Below are 16,670 nucleotides of genomic sequence, written 5' to 3'. Positions count from 1 at the left end.
TAGTTAGAGAAGGAGAAGACCCTGCAAAAATGGCGTAGGGAGTCAGAGTAGGGTAAGGTTGAACAAGAATAGGTATCCACAAGGATATCAAAATCTATAAAATGGCAGATGTGGCATTGCAACTCAAGGCCTGCCCCTTTTATCTATGCATGATGCAACACTGTGCCTATTATTGTGTCTCACACACACACACACACACACACACACGCACATATACACCAGTGGACACTGCAGCTGAGAAGAACTAGAATTGGGATGTGAGGAGATGGAGAACTATTGTAGATATCTGAGGAAGATGCCTTATGGTCAAAGCAACAACAATTTGGGCATTTTCCTTTTGAATGGACACAACAGGACTGGGGAATATTAAGGAATATTAAGGCAAGCTGCAAAGAACAAGATTGCTCTAACAAAGATTAAAGATAGCTTGAAAGATACCACTTCAGAGTGGTAAATGAAGGGGTAAAAACAGAGGTAGATGATTTTCTGTTTGTGGTACAATGAAAGGCAGCTTGACTTGACAGTAGAAGGGACAGAGGGAAGAAAGGGTGAATAATGACTTTTTTTTCAAAATGTAAAACATTGTACTCACATCTTCAGAATCAGGGATGAAACTGATTTTTGGAACAAAATATTCAATTAAGTACTATTTAATATTTTGAGCATTTAAATAGATTTATGTTTCTTACTCCAGCTTGACTTGTGTAATAGAAGCTTTTTAACTTACAGTCATCTTTTTTTAAAGTAGTTATTTTTACTGGGAAGGAGGAAGCATTATTACACAATAAAGAACAGTTATGGAATGTTTGTACTGTGGTAAATTGGTATTGAAGGAATATTATTCTATAATTACTTGGTGGCCTTCTATGACTGTTCATGAGTCACTCAGATTTGGCAACAGTTATTCATGTCGGTTTCATTCTTCCCTTTTTCCAAATAATGTTATTAAGAATTATAAATAAAAGAAATAAAAATTAACACACACACAAAAGTACAAAAAGAAAATAGTATGAAAAAGAAAGAACTGAAAAAGAGTAACCTCCCCCTCATTCCAGCAAGTAAAAAACAATTTTAATAGCTTGTCTCCATCTCTAAGTATAACATAATCTCTCTTCCCCCCATAGTTAATCTCTTAAGTAAAAAACATAAATCCATAAGCTTCATTGGATGTTCCTTGTCAGCAAAATTTCTGGGAAGGGAAGCAGATTTGACTTTTTTCCCTCTTACCGCTGATCAAATAAACCAACTTTATAAATCTTCCCTGAATTTTTATTCAACTATCTAATGAATAACTCAGGAGAAGAAAAGAAGAAAGACTTCAAAGGTAGTTTGTTAGAAGCAAGGAATAACAATGTTCTTATACTTTGAAACTAGACTGGATCTGACACAGATTCCAAATTCAAATCCCAATAATATCCAAGTCATTTCACTTGGTTATGATAACTATATTACCCAACTCTGGATTTGTGCTTTCCCCCCCTCCAGACAGCATCTATTACATCCATGTTTTCCTTGTGAACCTTTCTATATTATTATAAGCACTTTTTTTTCCTGACCAAACTTCTAAGTACAAAAAAATAATAATTTGGAACAGCTGGAGAACTGGGGCAAGTGAAGTTGAGTGGTCTTTTCATGAAATCTAAGAGTAGCTAAAAAACCTCAGCAACTTTATTTCTTGACTCAGGTTGACCAAAGATTTGTTTCAGGCCACAGATATTGGGAAGCTCAGTTCAGCCACAACTATCCACCTCTACATTTAAATAATTCAATTATTATACTTTAGGACTGACATGCACAACTATTTAAATGAGTCTACAATTCTAAATGATTAAAAGAACTCGGTTCTGCTTTTTTTCAAGCTCTCTAAAGCCACTTCTTTTGTTTATTTTTTTCAGGGACCTGTTGGCCCTTCTGGTGGCCCAGGATTTCCAGGGGCTCCAGGTGCAAAGGCAAGTCATATTTCAAAGCCAAAGTAATGTTTCTGCAATTGTCTAGCATAAATTGCATCTACTGGTAATCCTCGACTTACAACAGTTCATTTATTGACCGTTCAAAGTTACAATGGCACTGAAAAAAGTGACTTATGACCGTTTTTCACACTTACGACCACTGCAGCATCCTCATGGTTGTGTGATCAGAATTCAAACACTTGGCAACTGACTCATGTTTGTGACGGTTGCAGTGTCCCGGTGTTATGTGATCACCTTTCATAATCTCCTGACAAGCAAAGACAATGGGAAAAGCAGATTCACTTAACCGTGTTACTAACTTAACAACTGCAGTGATTCACTTAACAACTGTGGCAAGAAAGGTTGTAAAATGGGATAAAACTCACTTAACAAATATTTCACTTAGAAATTTTGGGCTCAAGGACTATCTGTATTTCTCAGTGTTCTGTATGCAACTGTGCTATCCCCAGACTCTGCATCTTTCATTCTTTTTATTAGTTTACCTGTCTGAAGAACAAGGAAAAGGAAGAAGTTAATCTCCCTGATTTTTTTTTTTAAAGGGGGAAGTCCGTACTGCATTTACATTAATGGATCTCTCAGGACTCATCTTTGATTTTGGGGATTACTTCTTTTGGGGCCTGAGAATTGAAAGGAATATGAATTATGCTGAAGAATTTGGAGATTCTATCTTGTCCTCTCTTGTTCTGTTTTATCTGCTTCTGTGGGTGCATAATTTGGTGCAGTGAGATGGAAAAACAATGAGTCTAGCTATGAAAACGGCGGAAGGAGAAAGCAAGTGTGGGATTTTTTTCAAGGCCTTTAGAAAATGTCTTGAAATAATGGCTAATATAAAACTTGTGAATATCCTGTATAAGATAATGTGAAGACCTTTCAGTTGATGACAGATGAACCAATTTAGACTTTTTTTTTTAGCAATGATGATTTTGTTTGTAGGGGGAATATCCTTAACAGACTTAAGGCCCATTACTGAATATGTTTAATAATGTGTTTTAAGAGCACGGGCCAAAACAATTTGTTTTAAATCATGTGAAATTCTCCCATTCACTTCCTTATCTGGAATGTTTGTTCAAATATTTATACTGCAATGATTATCAAGTCAATAAGAATAATAATTGAGACTGAAAAATATGCAGGTGAAAAAAAAATCTCATATCCATTTCCTGCTAAGTTTTGCTCTTGCCACAGGTCATAACATTCATTTACCATCAGTTTGAGAACAGATGTAGAAACTGCTGGATGTGAATTTAGGAGTAGCTAGCATGCTTAGACACTTTTGTGCTCAGATGGAACCAACTCTTGTAAAAGCTGAAGAACACTCTCTTCTCTGTGTACTATCGGCTCTCTATGTGTATTGCATACACATTTTTCCAACAGTGTCTTCATTCCTCAGTGTACTTCATATTCCTTTCGAGAATTCCTGAGTATTTGGTTCAGACTGCCTTTTGCCCTAGGCTTGAACAGAACTCAGAGTTTTGCCAAAGGGCCAAGGCAGTCAGAGGATCAAACCTCCAGGAGACCTACCATAATGTTATGTGCCTTGGCTTAGCTTCACAGATTTCCTTATTGTAAGGCCCATTAAGGAGAGGGAAAACACAGGGACAGCCGGAGAGAATGGCCTTCCCTTGGGAATTCCGGAAAACCACATGGCTTCTGATTTTAGTCTGCTAATCTGCTAGTGGACTGGTTTCTATGGTTACTAGACAGTGAAGGGGGCCATGTGTCTATCTGTGTGGGGAGGTAGAGATGGTAGGAAACGAGGCCCCTTGAGCAGTATCCCACAAGAACTAACAATGGGTCTTCTTCAGGAACAAAGTGCCCTTGTCACAAAAGATGAAGAAAAGAATCCGTCTGAAGGGAATGTCACAGATAATAAGATGGGGTGAGGGAGGGGAGAGGAATATTATTAGCATTTTGCATTTTAGGAATGGTGTTTTCATTGGGAGCTGGGGGAAGAGCAAGAATGGAAAAGCCTAAAGGTTTGGTGCGAAATAACACAAGAGTATACAAGCTTTTAAGGTTCTCCAGAATTCATTATTCATTGATCTGGTCCAAAAGAGGGTGGGAAAGAAGTGGACCAACCCAAAAAACATGTCCTGGCCGAGTGTTTTAATTTGAGGTTTTGCAATATAAGGAGTAAGATTTTAATTGTTCAAATTACTTACAAAAAATCAGGGTTTCTCCTCTCTCCACCCCCCCCCCCAACCTATCACCCGAGGCGTGTTTTAGAATTCCTTTCCTTGGTCAAAATCAGAGCGGCTTATCCAGAAACCATGGTAATCTGTTATGATTGCTTGGTTTAATTTATTTTAAATAAAGAAATATTTCACATCACAGCTAATTTATTTTTTAGCATATGGCATATCATGGACTAGCAATATATATTAATATTTCACTTAGATTAGTAAAGCACAATAAAATATAATTGTCAAAAAGATCTATGTTCAAATATCAATGTCTAGGCCATCTAACCATTGAAACGCAGCACTGTTTATATTTAAAAAAAATCAGATACTGGACTGGCATATGCCCTTAGCTTACTCCGGTCACAATATGATTACAGTTTGATGTGGGACCCTCACAGTCACACTGAGGGGAGGATATTGTGGCCCTTTTATACAGAGAGTTCCAGGAGATGCTGGGTGAGATGCAAATCCTATTCAGGAATGTCCATTGCTGATGTGGTCGTTCAAAGCCTGGCGCCTTTTTTGTGGGGTCATATATACGTATGTCTACCTGTGTTTGAGCATTCAGCAGCCCATTTGGCTTTCCATTGGGAATCGATGTTAAAGTGGTCGGGTAGGTGTTGTGCAAGTGCCAGTGGGGGCTTCCTGCATTGGAGTCTTCCGGCTGATAAATGAGGAAGGTCGGCTTGCACCGGTAGGAGTGAGTTGTTCATACTTTTTCTGCATTCTCTCACTAGTGCATCTTGCCTTCGTAAAGCTGGCTGTGCTATATGGCTCAGAACAGGAAGCCAACAAGTCAGTATGGTTTTAATACATCCGCTTATAATCCTGATGGTATCGCTGAGTCTGGCGTCTAACTTACTAGTATGGCAGCTGTTAAACAGGGGCACAGTATTCTGCTGCGGAGTAGACCAACCCTGGTGCTGATGAACTCAGGGTAGCAGATGAAGCTCCCCATTTAGTTCCACATATTTTCTGGAGCGTGTTGTTCCCAGTAATGATTTTTTTGCCACCGTATTCTCTCTAGATGCATCTTATAGGAGAGAGTCTGGTCCAATGTTACTCCAAGGTATCTAGGATGAGGATTATAGGGGAGAATGTTGTTGTTTCAGTAGAACTTCGGGGGTTTCATAATGCTAGTTTGTTGTTAAAATGGAAGCATGTAGATACCCTTTTGCTGGTGCTAGGAGTGAGCCTCCAGTGAGTGAAGAATTTCCCCAAGATTTTAAGATCTTCGGACAGGAGGCTGTCTGCCACCTCCATGAGTTTTTCTTGTACTGCTATGGCCAAATCATCAGTGTATTCAAGTTTGCGTCCCAGTTTCATGCCACTTTATTCATCCTAGCTTTATACCACTTTACAGAAAAAAAGTGAGATCTAAGGAGGGGAGGGTCTCCTTTAAAGAACAATGCAACCAACGTAGGACAATTATGTAACTACTGAAAATAGGGGGGAATGGAAAAGAAAACTATTTGCCCCAAGTTGCAAGCTCTTCTTATAAGATACTGCCTGACTATTCTTACAGGTCACAAAGAATCTAGTAGTTTTTTCCCCCCTGATGATATTTAAATGCTTATCAGTAGTATGACCCAAGAAAGCCTTTGATTGTCCAGCAGCAGGAAGTGTGTGCAAATACCATGAGTTCTAGGGAGCTTTAAGAAGTGCCTCAAACATTTGCAAGATTTCAGGCAGCCCCAAAGTTGCTTTTTCAAAAGGCAACTGGACTTCCTTTGTTTTTCTTTGAAGACATTTTGCTTCTCATCCAAGAAGCTTCATCGGTTCTTGGATTGAGACAACCATGATCTGGAAGACTGACTGTTATGTATTAAGCTTTATTGCAACACCTAAAGCTGTGTATAAGAGTCACCACCAGGAGGCATTGAACTGTAACTGTTTTGGCGGGAAGCATTTCGGCGGGAAACAGAGGTTCAAACTGATTGGTTGGTTGAGTACCTGGCTAGGTACTGGCCACTACCAAACACTGACAATCTCCATAAATCATTAAGGCAGTCATTCTGCCCCTTAAACTCCTCTCAGCCACCCAGGAAAAAGAACCTCAAATGTTTGTCTCTGCAGCCACATTGAGTGGCAAAATAGGTGGGTCATATGAATGCCATGGTCTGCCCTTCTTCCAACCTTTCCTTTATGGATATCTTTGCGGGGGCTTTTTTGTAGTAATTCGTGTTCCTTTTTTTATATCTATTCAGGGTGAAGCTGGTCCCACTGGTGCTCGTGGCCCTGAGGGTGCCCAAGGCTCTCGAGGTGAATCTGGATCCCCTGGTTCTCCTGGACCTGCAGGACCTTCAGTGAGTATTCTGGATCTTAAAATAAGTTCAGGATCTGTTATGTATAAAAGCTTTATTGCAACACCCAAAGCTGTGTATACGAGTCACCACCAGGAGGCGTTGAACTGTAACTGTTTTGGTGGGAAGCATTTCGGCAGGAAACAGAGGTTCAACCCGATTGGTTGGTTGAGTACCTGGCCAGGTACTGGCCAGGTATATATAAGAGTGCAGGTAGCCCCTATTCCTGAGTACAGTCCCTTTACCTAATAAAGAGCTGCTATGCTGTACTCATCGTCTTGGCATCCTTCCTGCTCTCCAGAAGCCACAACACAATAGGATCCAGAATCTTTAGATGATATGAAGATGTCTTAGTTCACACATAGGCAATCTACAACCAATGGGTTGCTTATAATCCTTGGCCATTTTCTATGTAAGCAGGAAGGAGACCACAATAGACTCCCCCCCCCAATTTCTGTTTGATCAGCCATCATTTTGGGATTGGGAATAATGGCTGTTCTTGCTGCTGTTAATATGTGAATGAGCATACATATATACTCAGACATAGCTGTAGGTGAAATTACCCTTGTTTGTAATTGGCAAATGCTCCCAGTTTTAGTGGACTTTAGTTTAGTGAACTTTGGATGCAACACAAAAAATCTGTCCATCCACCGTGTAGCTTTATGCATGTGTAAAGTCTCATCTGCCTTTTTACATTTGTGCAAAATTCGTAAAATATTTGTGCAAAATGCATATGCATAAAATCCAATTCCCATTTTAAGCTTACATAAAATATATACAATATACACATCTAAAATTTCTTTTGGATTTAACAAACATTCTGCTTTAATAAATACTTCTTTGCTTCTATTAATCTGCTAAATCTCAGGTTTATTGTATCTAGAAATATGTCTTACCATTTGGCTCACAATACTGAATTCTAAATTCATAAAGCACTAACAGTGTGCACAACATTTCAATGCTGGAATAGTGCCTTGTTTTTTTAATCTGGTCCATCAAAGTCAAATGTAGTATGTGGAGCCTGTGTGATATATTTCACCCATTCCATTTCTATAACAGTCACCTACAAAGGTTTGTACAAAAACCACAGTTACCTACACGTTTTCACACTATCATCTTCACTTGCCCATGATGATCTAATTATAAGAAAATAAAATGTGCCTACAAATGGGAGGGAATCTCCCATTTGTTTGTCTCTTAATGAGATACAAATTATAACATTGGCAAGAATTTTGGAAAATTCAAGATAAGAACTAACATCTACTTTTTTCATATTAGAAACTCCTTGAATTTTTGTAGGGACTGAGGTTTTAGGAAGCAAATTCTAATTTGTTTTATAAAACCATAATAACAAGTTAAGCTGTAATTGCAAATTAAATAATTGTTCATTTGATAATTGTTTACTCCAAATTATTTTGACATATTTCAAGACCAGAACTTTTCTATCCATTGCTGTTTTGGGTTTCTTCACCTTTATCAGACTATTAGTTATGGTGAAAAAATCCTCATTTGATACAATGTCCTTCATTTAAACACTTGTCTGTAAATAACTTGGGAAGGAAAAAATATGGTTGTGATGTTGTGCTTTAAGCCACCTGTTTATAGTTTGTTACTGTACGAGGCATTAATCTCCTATAATATTAATCAAACATATTCTAATCAGGGTGCCACCGGTCAGAGAATGTCGATTGGTGGCCCCCAGGGGGAGATCCTTCTCTGTGGGCGCCCCGGAGCTATGGAATCAGCTACCGGTTGAGCTCCGGACGGCGCCCGATCTTCGCTCCTTTCGCCGCGAGCTAAAAACATATTTTTTTGAACAAGCTGGCCTGGCCTGATGGGGGACTGGTGGGGTTTTTTATTGCATTTTACTGGGGTTTTATGATGTATTAATTGTTTTTAGTGGGCATGGATTTAATTATTTTTTAACTTTTGTAATCCTGTATTTTTATTCTTGCCCTGTTCACCGCCCTGAGTCCTTCGGGAGAAGGGCGGTATAGAAATATTATTAAATTAAATTAAATTAAATTAAAAGATATGTATAAGATAATTTTGTGGGTTTCAATTAAGTCACATATTAGAAGTAATTAATGTGTTTTAATTACTACATTTTATATTTTATAATGACCTTTTATAACTTGACTAAAGAGAAGGAATAGTTTACCAGTTGCTTTGCTTGCAATTTAGTAAAGTTAAGCAAATTATTTTCTTAAAATCTCCGAAATGACAACGATTTTTTGAAAGGTATTTTGCTTACAGATTTCTTCTTGCTTTTAGGGCAACCCTGGCAATGATGGGATCCCTGGTGCCAAAGGATCAGCAGTAAGTAGCACATTAGGTGAACTATAAAGGCAAAGCTAATTGGAGACCTTGGAAGACTTGAGGAACATTCACATAATCTCTGATCTAAGTTACCTGTCAAAATTCTGAACATCAATTGTGATCTTTCTGAATAGCCTGCTGTGTCTCAGTCCCCCTGCGTTTCTCATTCCTAACTCTGGGTTTCTTGGTTCGATTAACAGGGTGCTCCTGGCATTGCTGGTGCTCCTGGTTTTCCTGGCCCACGTGGACCACCTGGCCCACAAGGTGCCACAGGACCTTTGGGTCCCAAAGGTCAGGCGGTAAGAAACTGTGAAACTGTGACGCGCCTGGTACTCCGATTGATTGCTCAGGATCCTGCCTCTTTCAACTGGGGTGCCTTCATTCTGGGTGATTCGTATCATGGGTGCTTCATTCTGAGGCTGTTTCTGGATGGCTTCTTGTCATGCTGATCTTAACTGGGATTTGGCATGGATGGTTAAAGAACAATAACCACTTTTCATAAACTTTGCCTGCCTACAGCAACTATTATAATGGTTGCCGCTTGTCCATTATTTCCATAAAGTTCTACATGTGGACCTAAGGGACGGGGGTGCAATTTTTCCCTACTTGATTGTTTTGGAGGCATTTGAAAGTGATAAGAAATATATTTGAGTTTCTCTAAAACCTGGCAAGGAGTAATGATTGGTTTTCTTTTTGGTTTCCTTAACTTTCTATGAATCTCAGAAAATAAGGAGAAAAGAAAGAGAGAGAGAGGGAGATCCCTTAAAAACATGTGTGACAATATGAAGTATTGCTAAAAGAGCACAAAGAGACTACAGAAAATGTAATTAATTCTCACTGTACATGAGTTAAAGTTTGGGAAGATGACAGCTGGAAAATTCAATCCTAAACAAACATACTAAAGAGAAAGTCATCTTGAGCTCAAAGACTTATTTCTGGGTTAACTCGCTTGGGATTGCATTGCTGGTCAACTAGAAGGGATAAGAAATACAGGTATATGTTTTTATAAACTAATAATAATAATAAAAAAGCTTTGGAGACCTGAATGGAAACCCACCTGTTCCTGAAGAATTCTCCAATGTGAAATTATTGGTCTAGACATGCGCCTTATATCAGCCTCTTTACTGAAGAATCATGATGTCCATGCAATAACCCACAACATGATGGATTTGAGAAGCTGTAAAAGATTGCAGGCATATCCTGGAAAATTCATAAAAAGTATAAAAAATAATTACTGGAGGGTATTACCGTATCTAAATAGGGAAATGAAGCCTATTTAATAATGGGATAAGTAATAGGCTGAACTGAACAGGTGCTGTTACAAAACCCCTGGTTTCAAAATGATTGCTTTTCATCTAAGGAGTGAGCACCTTCTTTACTGTTAAAACATCCCCTGCATCGGATACTGCTTTAAAAGTTTTGCTGGTTTGATCAGTAGGTAGCCTAAAGTGATACAGATGTTGTTCTATTCTCTTAACATTTTTTCTTTCTATCTCTGTAGGGTGAGCCTGGAATTGCAGGCTTCAAAGGTGAACAAGGCCCCAAGGGTGAACCTGTAAGTAATTGATCATGTGCATGTCATTTTACGCTAGACTTGAATTTGTGCTCTTTTTTATACTCTTTGTCAAAGTTCTGTTTCTACGGAAACTCTCTAGGGAATTCTGAGAGTTGTAATCCCAGCCCATATGAAGGGCAACCATTGGGAGGAGGGTTGATTTCATTATATAATATGCAGAAATCACTGTAATTCTTCTGATAATTACAAGGCTCCTTTAATATGCTCAAAGGAGGCATATAATAAATCATTGGAAATTCAGACTCCAAATAGTACTTGGAAAAAGTTAAAAAAAATTTGATCATGCACTTGTAACTGAAATTGCATTTTTTTTTCAAATCAAAAAGGTTGAGAAAGTGTTCAATAAATCTCTTCACATTTTTTTCTGTGTTATATGTGGATTTGGTGAATGAGTAGCCTGATGCTCATCAAAATATCTGTATTTTCTCTGGGCTCGCTAGATTTTTATATAGGGATGGCTTGTTTGCATAGTCCCTGTGTAGAGGGACTATTAGGATCAAATGTACAACTGAAATCCTCTACAAAATCTGTAAAGTTGTAGCTGTTAGTCTGTAGACTTATATTTAGATTTTTTTATTCTGGACAAAAGAAATGTTACATTTAACATAAAATGGGACAGATGCCAGCAGCAAGTAGGTGACTACAATCCCATTTTCTCCATTCATCACCAATTTATGCCTAAAAGGTAGGTTGGAACCAAGTTTATGCCTTTTCATTACTAAATAACTTTGGGCTACTCAAACCGCGTTACAAAAATCTAAATGGCCACTACACAGGAGCAAAGTGGTAGCGAGATCTTTCCTCTCATCTACTGGTCATCCAGATTTCTACAGCCTGGGTCATAGAATAAGCACCTGAATAAAAATAATAATTCGTTCCTTTAAAACCACAAGCTGGATGCCAGTAGGAATCTAAAGCTTTGATAGGAGAGATGTGCTGAATAGACAAGGTCCCAGGCTCAGTTGTTTTATATACTCAGTTTAATTTCCAATTAAAAAGGTCTGAGGCTGCTTATAAAGATCACCATTTGGAACCCTTGTAAAATCCTGTGTTTAAGGCATATAATAAAACGTTTGTTTGGTAGCAGAGCTGAAAAAGAACCTTGTTCTATGAAAGCACTAACAGGAAAAATAGGCAATATCAGCCATGCATCTGACTCATACAAGGAAGTTTTGTATGCTTCCCCTTCTCCTTTTCCCATTGGCTCACTCTCCGGTTCCAACAGGTGTCCTTTTTGTGTATCTGAATCTTTCCAGATGAATAGTCTATCATCTTAATCAGGTAGTCCTCATTTAGCAACTGCCTGTTTTCTAATTACGACAGTGATGAAAAAGTAACTTTGCAACCGGTCCTTGCCTTTACAACTTTTGTAGGTGTGTAACGCAAAGAAAGGCTGAAATAAGACCACTTAATGACCAGGTTGCCAGTCCCAGCTGTGGTCACCAAACAGAGATTACCTGTACAGTTTAAACATGGGATGGGTCCAGGACAGTGGTGGGATTCAAACATGTGAACAACCGGTTCTCTGTGTGGAGCTGCTTCCGGAAGTCCATTCTGGGGCTGGGTGACAAAAAATTAGCTACCGGTTCTGCCAAAGTGGTGCAAACTGGCTGAATCCCACCACTGATCCAGAATGTCTGCATATTTGAAAATATGTTCAGAATTAAGTTGTTTTAGGCCCAATCACAGGTACATCTTTGCAAGTCTAAAGTTTCCACACAAACAGCGGCAAAGTGGGAGTCCTTTAGCCAATAGCTGGGCTAAGAGAAATTATATTCTGCCACTACTTATTTACTATCTTTTCAACTAGCCCACAGATCTTATCCTGCCTCTTAAGGTTTCACCTAATGCGTTGCTAAAAAAGAATCCCTTTCATTCCTCCCCAAAGATAAAAGAAAATTGCAAGCATTTTTCTCTAGTCTAGTGCATCATGTATTTCTGAACACATCTCCTTTTGTTTTTTTAATAAAATCTCGGAGGCCTTCTAAGAAGCAGCTGTGGAAAGGGAAGTGCATTGTTAAAAAGATACAAATAAATGAATAGAAAATCCTGGAAATCATTGGAATTTCATAAAACTATGATGCAAGTTTTATTTAGATGAATAGATAGACTGAGTGTAAGCTGAAGGGTTCATAGCATTTATGCTCCTGTAAATATTTGTCCCCATCAGATAACTAGAGAAAGTCAGAGCCACTGGTTTTGTGAGAATAAAATAGCTCTTGCCATTTCTGATTCTAATGTAGGCTGGCTTTTTGCTACTTTTTGCTACTATATGCACACACACACACACACACACACACACACACACACACACAGAGAGAGAGAGAGAGAGAGAGAGAGAGAGAGAGAGAGAGAGAGAGAGAGAGAGAGAGAGAGAGAGAGAAATTGCTACTCCCTTAGCTTTCATATTTGGGGATAAGAATGATGAGTAATTTCTACCCATCTCATAACTCCTCTTTCAAACATAATATCAGAAGATTGCTGATGGCCATCAACTCTTACTGGGGCTTTGAAACAAAATTACAACTATTGCCAATCCTTTATTTAATCTTATGCAGCATTACCATCTGGATGTCTCAACTAAAGTTTTTCAGTCAAGCAAAGATTTTTAGCCCATGGGCTAGAGCAAGGCCCAAGTCTTGTCCTGCCCATCCATAACAATTTTTTTTTAAAACTAATCCACTGGGCAACAAAGAAATGACACTCGAAACGTTGAAGATAAAAATGAAAAATCCCTGAGATTGTCTCTCTGCATAATTATCCTGCTAAAGGGATTGGGTCACCTAAATTCTGGGTGATTTTCAAAATGTTTTTCTAAAAACTAGAGTGATCATTGATAGGACTTTGACATTATTGGATAAAAGATAAAGGAATATGAAAGATGTAACTAAGCCTCTTTACTTTTTCTCATCCCCAGGGCCCTGGGGGACCACAAGGAGCACCTGGCCCAGCTGGCGAAGAAGGGAAGAGAGGAGCTCGTGGTGAGCCAGGAGCTGCAGGACCAGTTGGACCACCCGGAGAGAGGGTAAGTGATACCATTTGCAGGGAGTAGTCCTGGAATGACGCTCAGTCATGTGATGTCAGGCGCAAACAACCAGACTCATATGTGTAGAGCTTAAACTAGCTACTTTATTGCTCTATGCCTATTGCACAGGAATCTCCCCAGACTGGTAGCATGTGCCTGGAAAAGACCAGATAAGGCTCAAAGGCATCCAGGGGGGTTAGATCTGGCCCTCTTGTGGCTATGTAGTGAGTCTAAGCTAATTCCCTACTTGACTCCTCTTCCCATCCAAGGCAGTGGCTCTCCAACATGTGATGTAAATTCCAAGCAAAGGGTTAATTAAACTTAGATTGGAAGTTGCCTAAGGTAGTGTCTTACAGTTAATGGTTATTTTGATTGAAACTGTTGGAATAAAAGGCATCCCAGATAATGCATGATAAAGATGTGTTAGTGACCCATACTTTTTGAGACTATTGAGCTCTGGCCCCCAGAGTAGCAGTCTCTTAATCTTTTAAAGATTGTAACACAAGAGCTCCTGTAGAGTGAACTCATGTTTAAGCGCAAACGTTTGGACCGTTGAGGCACAGAAGCTATAAAGAGAAAATTGCATTTGATTCAGAGCTCATGGCCAGAGTAGCTATAGGACTCTCTGTTGCTGTTATTTGTTGCATTCATAGACTATAGTTAATGTAAAAAAGGTAAAAGTTCCCCCGCACATGCGTGCTAGTCGTTTCCGACTCTAGGGGCCAGTGCTCATCTCCGTTTCAAAGCCGAAGAGCCAGCGCTTGTCCGAGGACGTATCCGTGGTCATGTGGCCGGCATGACTAGACACCAAAGGCGCACGGAACACTGTTACCTTCCCACTGTAGTGGTCCCTATTTTTCTACTTGCATTTTTACGTGCTTTCGAACTGCTAGGTTGGCAGAAGCTGGGACGAGTAACAGGCGCTCACTCTGTTACGCGGCACTCGGGATTCGACCTGTCAAACTGCCGACCTTCTGATCGACAAGTTCAGCGTCCTAACCCACTGAGCTACCGCGTTAATGTACCTTGCTCTTAAGTGGCCATATTGCCACTCAGGCACAAATCCTCCCAACCCATACACACCTCCTAGGGGCACGGTGGTGGGAGAGAAGAATTTCATTGTTTCCATCCTTGTTTGCTTTGCCTGGGCTATTAAGAGGGAGAAGTACAGTTGTCAATTCAACTTTTGCTTTATACAGCCGAAATTCAGGAATTGGAAAGAGCATAATGCCCAATGTCCTTCCAATGGGGAAATGGCCTGCCTCAAATTCTGAAGAGTACTAAGTTTTCCAATTTAAAACTTTCGGTTTTCCATTGGAAAATAAGTTGGCTCTTATGCCAAAGGCAGATGCCAAACTGGCATTGCAGGCATGTACATCTGGGAATGGCAGAGACGGAGGTGCCCCTACTATGCAAAATGGTCTTAAGAGCACTGAGTCTTTCCCCTTAGAACAGGCTATGTTATTTAGATCCACACAGATATTTCTGGTGTATAGTAATTATATTGTTAGTGCATTCATCAGCTGTGGTAGCCTACTGAGGGTTCTTGCTTCTGCTGTGTCCCTGTTCTAAAAGAGTTATAAGAGGCCTAGAGTTCCTGCTGAATCTTTGGTAATGATGGTGCTGTCCTTGACTTTGAAATTATTATTTTTTTTGCTTTCAGGGTTCCCCTGGGAATCGTGGTTTTCCAGGTCAGGATGGATTAGCTGGTCCCAAAGTGAGTGTTGAACTTTCTGCCTTTTCACTGGAATAACATTTAAAAAAAAAATTAGAAAGACGGTACTATTTTTTTCTTTGTGTTCTTTGACTGAAAATGGTGTTCTGTGTTTCCTTCAATAGTGTCCTAGCTTATGCATTCTTTCGCAGAAAACATAGTATGCACATTGTAGATATGCTATGATATATCTTTAGAATCAACTAATTGACATTTTTATTTGGAAAGGTTCCATTTCATAGATGTATAGTGTTTAGGATAGGGGATGGGCAGTCCTGTGGAGTTTTACTTCTAAAATCCACAATTTAACAATTAGATTTGGGTGCAGAAGGCATGCATTTAGAAAGAAGAAACTCCCCAAATTAGTATAAACTAAAGAAGTATCTTCAGGGGTAGGCACCTTGGCTCTTTTATGACTCAAGGACTTCAACTCCCAGAATTCCTGAGCCAGCATGGCTCAGCTTGGAAACCTCTCCCTTTCCCCTCAGCATGGTTGGCTCAGGAATTCTGGGAGTTGAAGTCCACGAGTCATAAAAGAGCCAAGGTTGCCTACCCCTGTCCTATATTGTTTCATAAAGTTCTATGTTCTTTCACAAAGTCTGTGTTCTTTCATAAAGTTCTCTTTCATAACTAGTGTGGTACGGCAGCTCAGTTACTGAAGTAGGATTGAAGACACCTTGGACCAGACTCAGCCTCAGGGTCAGGCAGGGCAGTTCATTGAGTAAATTTGGGCTGGTCACTGTCTGCTAGCTCAGCCTATCTCGCTATTTTGTTATTTTGGGGGAAGAAAAATTGGAGGAGATAGTGCTGGGTATACCAAGCTGAACTCCTGGAAAAAAAGGTAGGAGAGAAATTGAATGACTGAATAAATCCATTTGTGATTACTACTGTCCTTCTCTGTAATTTAGCTTGAGGAGGAATTATTTTACTACAGATGTAGGTAAATAATTAAGATTAGGATGCAGATATATCGTAAACCTAGCTTATTTTCTGTTCATCCCTTCTGGTTTTTTTCCAGGATGTCAGAATAATTAAATGAGTTCTAAACCTCTTTAAAATATATAGTGTACGTGGGTCCAGAGATAATTTGATGGTAGATGGTTGGCCCAAATACCAATTTTCCTGGTGTTCTTCAGAAAATCTTTGACTAATGTATTTCTTGCTTAAATCTTCCTTAACTAGGGTGCTCCTGGAGAACGTGGCCCTCTTGGTCTTGGAGGACCCAAAGGTGCCCCTGGAGATCCTGGGCGACCTGGAGAACCTGGCTTGCCTGGTGCCCGGGTAAGACCAATGTGGAACTGAATAAGCCATGTAAGGGAGATGCCCCCGAAGTGTGAAGAACAACTAGTCAAGCGAACCCCACATCACTGTGGAAGAATATCACTTAACCTGAGAAGACCTGTCTTCATAGTATTGCTACTATTTATATATAAGTGAATCAAGCCTGCTTATAAAGCACATGCATTAATATACCTGGTGCGCAGGTGGTGTCAGGTAGTAGAAGACATTTTGTGTGTGTGTAGAGAAACGAAAAGAATTCACACTGCTGTGGCTTCAAGTTGGGTTTATACGGATGGATT

The 16,670-nt window shown here is 39.5% G+C and overlaps 1 protein-coding gene and 1 long non-coding RNA gene across 2 annotated transcripts in view; both read left to right on the top strand.

The window, feature by feature from the left end:
- The window catches only part of LOC308664294, a 359,871-nt gene that overhangs the window by 67,094 nt on the left and 276,107 nt on the right, over positions 1 to 16,670 (top strand). The window lies entirely within an intron of this gene.
- The window catches only part of COL2A1 (collagen type II alpha 1 chain), a gene marked incomplete at its 5' end in the record, with an annotated part of 87,056 nt that overhangs the window by 29,491 nt on the left and 40,895 nt on the right, over positions 1 to 16,670 (top strand). Inside the window, 8 exons of the mRNA XM_081321374.1 lie at positions 1,896 to 1,949; positions 6,361 to 6,459; positions 8,731 to 8,775; positions 8,976 to 9,074; positions 10,277 to 10,330; positions 13,269 to 13,376; positions 15,040 to 15,093; positions 16,273 to 16,371. Coding sequence (XP_081177500.1) covers positions 1,896 to 1,949; positions 6,361 to 6,459; positions 8,731 to 8,775; positions 8,976 to 9,074; positions 10,277 to 10,330; positions 13,269 to 13,376; positions 15,040 to 15,093; positions 16,273 to 16,371 — 612 coding nt within the window. The remainder of the gene's footprint in view (positions 1 to 1,895; positions 1,950 to 6,360; positions 6,460 to 8,730; positions 8,776 to 8,975; positions 9,075 to 10,276; positions 10,331 to 13,268; positions 13,377 to 15,039; positions 15,094 to 16,272; positions 16,372 to 16,670) is intronic.

This window comes from Vipera berus (genome assembly GCF_964194415.1).
Source record: "Vipera berus genome assembly, chromosome: 2".
Lineage (NCBI taxonomy): Eukaryota > Metazoa > Chordata > Lepidosauria > Squamata > Viperidae > Vipera > Vipera berus.
Note: the sequence above shows the minus strand (reverse complement) of the source record. Positions and strands in the feature narration are given on the sequence as shown.